This window comes from Nansenia antarctica, assembly GCF_963989245.1.
Source record: "Nansenia antarctica genome assembly, chromosome: 6".
NCBI classification, from domain to species: domain Eukaryota; kingdom Metazoa; phylum Chordata; class Actinopteri; order Argentiniformes; family Microstomatidae; genus Nansenia; species Nansenia antarctica.
Window position 1 is genome coordinate 69,692,552 of NC_137676.1, and position 11,068 is coordinate 69,703,619.

Below are 11,068 nucleotides of genomic sequence, written 5' to 3' on the forward strand. Positions count from 1 at the left end.
TTCCTCCCACCTCTCCCACCTCTCTCTTTTCAGCCTCCACGTCTCGTTAAATGGCTGTTTCGATAGCTAAAACGCTACCTCTCAGTGTCACCCGTCCTTCGTTGACACTGCTGTGAAAGAGTCGCCGAGGGGTCAGCAGACACTTGCTGTAGGAGGGGGAGAGGAGACAAGGAGAGGAGACAAGGAGAGGACATGAGGAGAGGAGACTAGGAGAGGAGAGGAGAGGACATGAGGGGAGGAGACTAGGAGAGGAGAGGAGGAGAGGAGACAAGGAGAGGAGACTAGGAGAGGAGACAAGGAGAGGACATGAGGAGAGGAGACTAGGAGAGGAGGACATGAGGGGAGGAGAGGACATGAGGGGAGGAGACAAGGAGAGGAGACAAGGAGAGGACATGAGGAGAGGAGACTAGGAGAGGAGAGGAGAGGACATGAGGGGAGGAGACTAGGAGAGGAGAGGAGAGGAGGAGAGGAGACAAGGAGAGGAGACAAGGAGAGGACATGAGGAGAGGAGACAAGCAGAGGAAGCCACTTTAGACTATTGAAGTCCATCAGCATTAGAGAGAAGGAGGGAGGGAGAGAGAGAGAGGGGGGTGGAGAGGGGGAGGGAGATAGAGAGGGAGAGGGATGGAAGACATGCAGGGAAGGGTGGGGGGGAGAGGGAAGGAGAGGATGGAGGGGGGGCGGCTCTATGACTGTGTGTAATCGCATTAGCAGCAGTCCATCTGAGAGCAGGCTGGTGCTGAAGAGGGAGAGAGAGAGAGAGAGAGAGAGAGAGAGAGAGAGAGAGAGAGAGAGAGAGAGAGAGGGAGGGAGAGGACAGAAGAAGAAGAGGGGGGGGAGAGGAAAGAAGGAGAAGAGAGATGTATAAAGGGACAAATGAAGGAGACAGAGAGAGAGAGAGAGAGAGAGAGAGAGAAAGGGGGTGGGGCAGAGAGAGATGGCAAGTAAGATAGGACAAACTGTCAGGTGAACATTCGTGTTAAGTGCCTGTCTGAGAGAATTGACTTCTCGCAAGTGATGATGTCACGATTACGTGAACCTGGAGGGTCACATGGCTCTTTTCCATTAGGGAATCAATTTAAGGACCTAGTCTGTTACTGTAGAGAGAGGGGGTGGGAGGGGGGGGGGGGGGGGGGTGAGGAGGAGGGAAGGAGGAAGGGAACTTGGTTATTTTCCATTAGAAAATCAATTTAAGTCTTTTACTGGTGGTGTGTTCTGAAAGATGTGGAGAGAGAGAGAGAGAGAGAGAGAGAGAGAGAGAGAGAGAGAGAGGCATGAGGAGAAGGAGTAAAGGGGGGGGGGGATGAGGGGAGGAGAAGGAGGAAAAGGTAAACAGAGGAAGGCCATTAAAATAAGACGCAGCAGTACACGGAGCCGACTCAGCAGCTTCCTGTGATGGAGACTGACCACCGATTACCTGATAGGGCCGAGAAGCAGTGAGATGAGATAATAAGGGCTGCGTTCGTTAATTCGCTGCGAGAGCGCCGGAGCGCACACTGGGTTTAAGGTCATAAAGGGACCACGTAATTTTATTGGACAAGAGGCATTCCTTGAGGGCTGATCAGATTTCCAGAGCAAATTTACGAACGCCAAAGAGACGCGGAACACAAGATGGAGGTGATATATACTAGCGGATGCCTCTATTTTCTTACATACAGGCATGTCTTGGCATCATTTGCTGCAATTAGTCCAAAATGCAGCAGTGAGAGTTTTAACCAAAACAAGCAGAAGAGCTCATATAACTCCTATTTTAGAGACTCTACACTCAGGCTTTCTGTTAAGTTCATAATAGATTTCAAGATCCTTCTGCTTCTTTATAAAGCTCTCACTGGTACAGCACCAGAATATCTGAAAGACCTTCTGCTAGAATATCAGCCCTAACCCATGTACAAAAGAAGAGATTTGGTGAGGCTGCGTTATGGGCAGAGATCTGTGCCACTAGAATCTGAATCTGAATTACTGACTTTGAATTTGAATTGCTCAATTTGAATAAAAAAAATGACTTTGAATCACATAATTTGAATTTGTATTCAATTAAGTTATTCAAGTTAAACAATACAAATTCAAATTATGTGATTCAAAGTCTTTTTTTTTATTCAACGTCATTTTTTTTATTCAAATTGAGCAATTCAAATTCAAAGTCAGTAATTCAGATTCAGATTCTAGTGGCACATATCTCTGGCCATAATCCGGGTCCTTAAGGAAGAGCAATCGAGCGCTGATTGATCTAACTCCTTTTCGGCCAATCAGCACCTTTCATTAACGTACCCAAGGCACTCCCGCCAGTAAAGTTGAGTGGATAGCTCGTTATCGTGGAGGGAAGTACACAGCATTCTCATTTTATGCACCCAAATTGTGGAATGCACTGCGTGTTTACATTAGGGATGCAACCTCAGCAAATATTTTCAAGTCAAGACTAAAAACCCATCTTTTTAATATTAAATAACTAAATTATTAAATTATGATTATATAATTATTAAAGCACTTTCAGCTGCTTAAAGCACACAGATCACATCTGAATAATGTCACATGACACCTTACTAGGGGTGCCATTGTGACATCAAGATGTCCACCTTCTATTATGATGTCATGTGTTCCGACCATAGAGAAAAGTGTGTCGTATCTCCATGCGATGACAAGGTATAAAAGCCAAGGTTCCAGATCTTTCAGACAGAGCACCATTTGCTTGTTAGAGGACACACACGACTGTCTCTAATTATAATAAGATTGTTTAACAGAATAACTATTAGAAGTCACTATGGGTCAGACCCCAAGCGGAACTGAGGTTCCAGGAGTAGACGGACCTCAGAAGGAGGCCAAAAAAGAAAAGAAAGGAAGAAAAGAAAAGAGTGGACAGCCCGCCGTGGTGTTTTTTCAACTGCTAACGCTCCTAACGTGCTGTGGAGGCAGAGGCCTGAAGAAAAGCCACTCAGAGTCTGACCACTCTGACCACTCTTATAACTCTGACCACTCTGATAACTCTGACCACTCTGACCACTCTGATAACTCTGATAACTCTGACCACTCTGATAACTCTGACCACTCTGACCACTCTGACCACTCCGATAACTCTGAGCACTCTGACCACACTGATAACTCTGACCACTCTGACACTGACATCGACCAACTCTCCAGAGGCGATAATGAAAGGAAGGACAGAAAATCGACGACCAACGGCAAAGGAACAAAGGACAAAGGGAAAAGACACCTGAGAAAAACGGACAAGACAAAAGGTCAAACAGCAAAGTCGCCCCAGGACCCCAAAGCCCGGAGACGGACACCTCCAGGGCCATGTAGCCCTCAGCAGGACCAGACCCCAGTGGTGGAAGTCAGGCCTGATTCTCCACAGTCCGTGAGATCCCAGTCCCAGGCTTCTTCGTCCTCTAAGTCTACCACCATCTCCCTGACCAGGAGATCCCAGTCGCAGGCTTCTTCGACCTCTAAGTCTACCACCATCTCCCTGACCAGGAAGTCAGGAACCCCGCCTCAGACAGACTGGGAGCTCCTACCTGGCGTGCCAGATCTGCCACCAATGACCAACAACACAACCAAGACCGAGCCGAGACCGACCTCCCATGTTTACAACAACACACTGGCAGGCGATGGGCCGACTGATGAGAAGGACAGCGGATGGAGCGACCAGTCTGAGGTCGAGGACGAATTGATCGACCGGTTTATCAGCGGACTGATCGATGAGGTTGAAAACGAGCCGACTGACGACGTCGGATCGAGTGACGCGGCCGCGTGGACTCCCGAGTGAGTTCACTGACAAGGATGATTCGTTTAGAAAAATACAATTCTGAAAACCCCAATGGATAAATAAAAATCTTCACGATTGGAAAAAAAGAAAGATTTTCATTTTTTTTTTTCATACAAAATAGTGTTTATTCCAGATAATGTGGTGTGGTGTTTGTACCAAGACTAAAAAAACATTTTAATGTTGCCTTTAAATAACAAAATTATTAAATTATGATTATATGTTTAAAGCACTTTAAGCTGCAACATTTGCAGGAAAAATGCTATACAAATAAAGGTTATCATCAGATTTATACACATACCAACAGTAATGTAACCATAGCCTTTATATTCCCTTTGCGTCTATCACCATGACCACTAAGATCGCAAAGCTCGTACTCGTCTGCAATTTTTCAGAAGTTGATCTTTAGTGCAACGATCCAAAAACTCCTCACATGGAGCAACAACAACATCGTCTATCCTTGCCATAATAATACCTTGACCATCGGTAAAACTCAGTCAGGATAGGCTACTTCATTACCAAACCAACAACAGCAGCCGTGACCCGGTGTGTGAGCCCACAGCCATCTCGCTGTCATGCCACCATTCAGACTTGCATGCTTAGAGAAGCTCCGTGGAGCCCCAGTTTGAGGCGTTACTGCTTCCTCTGGTGGTCACATTCCGGTACTGCGCATCCATGCGCTCCATACGTCACTGGTTCCAAATCAGGCGCAGGAGGAAGAGGAAGATGATAACGCATTCGAGTCCTAGCAACACAGTGGTGATTAAAGTTGGCCATTAATATACAGTTCACAACTGCTACCAGCAACAGCATCAGTAGGGGAGATGACAACCAATGTTGTCTGTGGAAAGGCTGTTTGAACATGTGTTGCTAGGAGCCACCGGTTTAACGGTGATAGGGGTGTGGCGGTTGTTGACACACCTTCCTGATGAACTTAAAGATGTATGCAGTGGTCTAAATTGTACACAGTTAATATCGAAACTCACTAATCTGAAAAACCCAGTGAAATCTATCCCGATCGACATTATTGACAAATCGACCCCGCGTCAGTACGAAATGCACTACATTTTTCTCTGTAGCTCGCAAGTCTGAGGCCATGGGTTCAAAGATCTGCTCTCTTTTGCTATCCAGGATCAGATCTATCTGGCTGATTTTGAGTCGTATAGGGTTAGGGTTAAATCAGCCAGCGCGATCTGATCCTGGATCAGAGAAAAGAATCAGGATCATTCTGATCCAGGTTGAAGGTTTTTAACAACTGTCAACATCGCTAAAGGAAAATCCAGACTTATTTCGATGGAGTGTTCATAACTTGTCAAAGTGAAATGCGTAAAAAAATAAAATAACTATGTGAGACGTATCAAAAATAAGACTGGATTTTTCTTTAGCGACTTTGATGGAATACCCCCCAGGGCAGTAGACCTAACCTGGGAGGGAGAAGGATAGCTCCAAAATCACTTTCAAATCACACTAGGGGGCGGGACACACTGGTGTGGCAGAAGGGTAATATCATCTGTCCGTGCTTCTTCAAAATATGTTGACAACATGCGCGCCTCTAAAGATTCCCCTCCTGTCAAGCGCAAAAAAATAAATAAACATCAATTCAAAAATATAATACTTTATTAGACATCTACCTTTAACACAAAGACAAAACAGTTGGGTACCAATCAATGGCAGCAACACCGAAACCACGGCAACAACAACGACGACAACAACAACAACAACAACAACAGACAAGTAAGAACACAGGGTGGCCAAAGCTTATGAAAACAAACTCTTTCTTCTCTGGTGCTTTTTCTCTCACACAGCAGACAACTGGTCCAGGTTGTCGTGAGTGCGGTTGGAGAGGTGTGCCTCCAGGATCTCTGCGAACAGGCCCCTCTTCAGCAGGCTGTACGCCATGGGCAGCAGTTGCCTGATCACTTTGTAGAAGTACTGGCAGAGACAGGAAACAAGGAGATGCAAACGGGCACAAAATGGAGTGTTCTGTGTCCGTGTTCTTAACTGACACACAATGTGCTATGATGTGGGAGACTTTCCCCTAGCATGTTTATGTGCGTGTGAGAGAGAGAAAGAGAGAGAGAGAGAGAGAGAGAGAGAGAGAGAGAGAGAGAGAGAGAGAGAGACAGAGAGAAAGAGACAGAGAGAAAGAGAGAGAGACAAAGAGAGAGAGACAGAGAGAGACAAAGTCAGAAGTTAAGTTGATCATGTGTTGGTTTATACAGTATATAGGCCGCATTCGTAAATTCGCCGGAACGCACACTGGGTTCAACGTCATAATGGAACTAAGTAATTTGATTGGACAAGAGGCAGTCACGTGGACGTTCCGGCGCGCTCAGAGATAATTTACGAACGCGGCCATAGTGTTTCTAGGAGCGGCCTTCCTCTCCTCAACGCATCTCTCTCCTGTCACAATGACTCTGTCTGTGTTTCTCTGTCACTGTGGATTGTGTGTGTGTGTGTGTCTGTGTGTGTGTGTGTGTGTGTGCGTGCGTGTACTCACGTGCGAGCCGTAGCAGAAGAGGTCCACGCCCAGCTCGTATCCCATGCCGTAGTCGCACTCGTCGTTGGCGAACTGGACGAAGGTGATCATCTCCTGGAGCGGCCCGAAGGCCTTCACCCTCTCCTGGTCGTCCTTGGCCTCCACGATGGCCTTGCAGATCCTCTTCAGGCCAGCTGGGGGACGGACCACAACAGGGAGAGGGGGGGATGTCAGGGTCCTCCTCAAACAACGGAAGAGTGGCTCTACGCTACTACGCACTAACCTTTACGGCGCCACTAACGTAAACTTTTTTCCCGAGACCAAATTAAACGTATACACATATGTAGTATTTTCTTTTTCCTTCTTACTATCCTTCTTTTTCTGTATTTTTTAATGCTATATTTAAAGCACTTTGAATTGCCCCTGTTGTATGAAATGTGGTATACAAATAAACTTGCCTTGCCTAGTAATGATAGAGTAACTGCCTTAGATCGTCGACGACATTGTCGTTAAAAAACAAAAGCGAAATTGTGTTATGAGGTTCCTCTGTGAGTTGAGACTTTTAGTGGTGTTTAGGTTAGGGCGGCTGTGGCTCAGGAGGTAGAGCCGGCGTCTAATGATCGCAGGGGCGGCAGCTTGGTGGTTCAAACCCCGGCTGGCCCCGTGTCGAGGTGTCCGTGAGCAAGGCACTGAACCCCTAATTGCTCCAGGGTCGCCGTCTATGGCGGACTCCTTGCCTAGAGCATAACATACCAAATTCCTACAATTGACTAACGAGTTTAAATAAATAAATAAACAAAACATAAGCGTTGTCCTACCGTCTGTCTCAGGAAGCTCCCTGTAGCCGACGTCGTTCTTGTCGACCGGGACCACGATTCCTGCTCCGTGGAAGGTTTTGGTGACGACCTGGGGTTCACACAGGGGTCAGAGGTCAGTAGACCTGGGGTTCACACAGGGGTCAGAGGTCAGTAGATAAAAAAAAAAAAATAGGAGCAAAGGTTTGAAAACGTAGGGGATGCAACCTCCAATATCTATTGACCGTTTGAAATGGATCTTCGACAGTTAAAGCAGAATTCCATGTGAAACGGTGACAGGTCGAGACAGCGCGCATTATGGACCGACCAGAAAAATACAGATGAAAATAGATTTCCAATGAACTTCCCCCTTTAAGGCCGAGATCTTAACTCAATCACAACATTTCTATGGCTGGTACTATCATAGTGTTTACGTTGGCCTAAAAATATAATTTTTAGATGGATTCTCTTATGATTTCCTAACATTCTACTTCTACTGTGACATCACCTTCTTCTCCCTCAGCTTCATGGCTTTGGTCTTCTGCTCCAGAGAGAACGCCCGAGGCTCCGCCCCCGCAGACTCCGCCCTGCTCCTAAGCTCCGCCTCCAGAGTGTCCAGCGCCTCGCGCCCCTCCTTGCGGCCGCCCCGCCTCTTCTTCCCCAGAAACAGTCTGACGAGAAAGGCGGAGGAAAAAAAGGACAGAAAATGCACACCGTATTGATATGGGATTCATATTGTGTTTTTTATTTTTTTATTCTACTTTATTTTATTATTATTGGGTGGTTGGAACTCACAGAACTGCAGCGAAGATGTTGTCCCCCATCTGTGTGATGGTACAGCCCTTTTTGGCGTAGTTTTCCCCAACAAACACAGGCAGGGAGTCTGGAGTATCTCTGTGGGATAAAATAGAGGGGTGTGCCATTTCAGAAGAAAACAATAGACATCCAAAAAAAACATAAATTAAATAAAAAATTAAAAAGGAACAAAAAGGAAGGACACACTCACTGAAACCTTTCACTTGTCTGTATTAACTATTTTTTTTCGGGGGCACAATTTGCATAATAGTCATTCCCCAAATAAAAACCAATCAACCAATCAATCAGTCAGTCAACCAGTCAACCAGTCAACACACTGACTACCTCTCGGTGTTTCACCTGTAGTAGCCCATGTGATGCTGGCTGTCCCCACTCCCCTGCAGTATGGTCTGCAGCTCCGGGGGGTCGTAGAAGTGGCGCCAGTGCAGGTGGTAGTTGGGCTGGGCATTCTGGGAGCTCCTGTGCGCCTCTGACAGAATGTCAAAGGGGCCAACCAGCCGCAAACCCAGGGTTTCCAACAACGCTTCTAAAGAGGGACGTAAAAGACATGAAAGAAAAGACATGGACGATTCAACACTCACCTAACAAGTTCATCTAACAAATACAGGCAGGGGGGGAGGGGGGTCACAGCCTCACGTTATGCGATTATTACAGTTCTTGGGGTTGGGGGTCGATTCTATTTCAATTCAGGAAGTCAACGGAAATTCCATTGGACAATTCTGATTCCGAATTTCCTCTATTCTGCTTTTCAATGAGAGAAATTTAGAATTTGTAATCTCAGCTAACTTCCTGAATTGACCGGAAGCTCTGGGTGATGAGTAGTGTGTTTGTGTGTGTGTGTGGGGGTAGAATTGGAAGTTCAAGATAATTTCCTGAATTGACCAGGAGGGCAGAGGATGGGGGGGGGGGTCACCGTTGGAATTAAGGGGATTGATGCGGGCCCTGAATGGCATACCCCGGGGGTTGTCAGGGCAGAGCCATTCGCAGAAGTCCCAGAAGTGGTAGAAGTCCTCGGGCATCCGCAGCTTGTAGAGCCTCTCCACCTCCTCTCGCAGGTCCGACCTCACCTGGGCCCTCCCACACTCCTCCGGCCGGGCCTTCTTCACCTCCCCGTTGGAGGACTCTGACTCCTAGAAGCAGAGGGAATAACTCGTTTTCCCATCATCATAATTTGGTTGTTCTTATTATATCCTGCTTTATTGATTGTGTTGTTTTTATATCCTGCTTTATTTCTCATCTGGTGATGTTATCAGGTCATCTGGTGCCTGAATATTGTGTTTTCCTTTACATAGCCTATATAATGACATTTCCACCATGAATTGAAGCAGAAAAGGCACATATTGGTGCATATAAATTTACCAGAATGCTAGGAATTAAGTGTTTGACGCTCGTTTAAGGATCCCCAGACAGCCCCGCTTCATAGGTCCCCCCCCCCCCCCCCCGATGTCAAACGCCACTGGTACTAGCCTACCTCCGTGTCATTTTGAGTCAGGAAAAAACCCTGTATTATTGATCTTGTATTCTGCAATGCCAAAGTCAAATTAACCCTAACCCAATAATTGTTTTACTCCTTGTACCTGTACATGGATCTAATATAAACAATTCTGATTCAATTAAATCTAGGACTACAATTCCCTTGATGCCTAGCCACTAGGTGTAATATGTGACACAGGTGTTGTGCATTGGCTAAATCAAGTGATGTTGTTTGAACCCTTTATACCACTGCATTCACTTGTCTGCTTTATGCCTGAAGCAGGCAGGTCTATGACCGAAAGCTCGCAAAAGCTGTACTTTTTGCACAGATTTGAGTGTGCTGCGGACGCTGTTATTTTGCACTCAAATGATATGAGCCCACCACAACTGAGGATGAAAAGGAATGCGTTTCTTTTTGGGGAGGTTACAAATACTCATATGTTTTAGCATTGTCTTAGGCACTATCAACTCACAAACAGGTCATTGAATCTTGAATCAGGGGTGCCCAGTAGATAACATTTGACATGTACTGAGGCATCTTCATTGGTTATAAGCAGACCTGGAATCCTAGGTGTGCAGGGTTTGCACTTTTGGGACTATTCCATCTATTGGTCCAGGCAACCTCAAGATAAGGACTTGAAATTATTTCCAATAACATTCTAACTAAGGCAAGGGGGGGGGGGCAGTATGTGTATCAAGCATGTGTATCAAACCTCAAGCATGTGTACGGGCATCAAACATTAGACTGAACAGTATATACTGTCGCATGAAAGCTTTCACTCGAGACATGCTGTGATATGAAATAGATATTGTCATGAGAAATGTGACATATCCAGCCATGTCAGTGAGCTGGACAGGGACTTAAAACTGTCTAACACAAATAGTCCATAGTCCCAGACCAACATTTGCTACCACTCAGGGTGGCAAAACCTAACTATATATTTTTTGGGAAAAGATACAGACATGTCTGTAGATGATATGTTGGTATGACAACCATTCCTAAGTGGCAGCTTTATCACAGTGATCAAGCTCATGTAAGTTGTTGATCATCAACCCCCCTAAAGAAAATGGCATTTTAGACTTTCTATTGTATAGCTGCTGCTTTAGGCTCCATGGTTCAGGACCATTTTTCAATGTTTTATAATAATAATATAATGTTTGGTATCATTTTAAAGGGGACCTTGGTAGCTTTCCTACATTAAAAGCATGATGGACCTCTGCTATTAGAACCACTGGCATGCCATTCAGTGTGATTCATGACACTCAGTGAGACATCTCAAGAAGATGTTCTGTGTCTTCAAGACACAGCAAATATGGCTCTTATGCTCCATGTCTTAAGTGAGTGCACGAGTGCATGTCTTCAGGTTAGGTCTTAAGACGACTTAAGACATCTTGACAGACAAAATGTCTTATTTTGGTTAATTAAGACATCTTAACAGACATCTCAAGACAAGGTGATGGCTGGGTATGTGGTTAATTATGCTGCTTGCGCGCAAAACCCTTTCTCCTGTTTCACTAAACTTGCACAGTGGCTCAACATCTGGCATTTAACATTTAATCATTTAATCATTTAACATTTAATCATTTAATCATTTAACATTTAATCAAGCTTTACTATTAGACAAGGGGCTTTGGCCACGTTTTGCATGAACGGTACCGGGCCAACAGCGCCTACCTGCAGAGAGGTTTTGGGTTTTCTTTTCCCGCGTCCTGTCATATTATTATTCCGTCGGTTCCTCTGGTCTTTTC

General features: G+C 45.6%; 1 protein-coding gene across 1 annotated transcript; it reads right to left on the minus strand.

The window, feature by feature from the left end:
* Window positions 1-5,554: 5,554 nt before the first annotated feature.
* On the minus strand, window positions 5,555-11,068 carry LOC308159851 (histone PARylation factor 1-like; the record flags this gene model as incomplete). Its single annotated transcript, XM_080533668.1, has 8 exons — window positions 10,995-11,068; window positions 8,802-8,976; window positions 8,186-8,372; window positions 7,826-7,924; window positions 7,539-7,701; window positions 7,055-7,142; window positions 6,258-6,430; window positions 5,555-5,689 (listed from the first exon to the last, which is right to left on the minus strand). Exons 1-8 carry the CDS (start codon window positions 11,034-11,036, stop codon window positions 5,555-5,557), a joined length of 1,062 nt encoding a protein of 353 aa, XP_080389794.1. The 5' UTR covers window positions 11,037-11,068.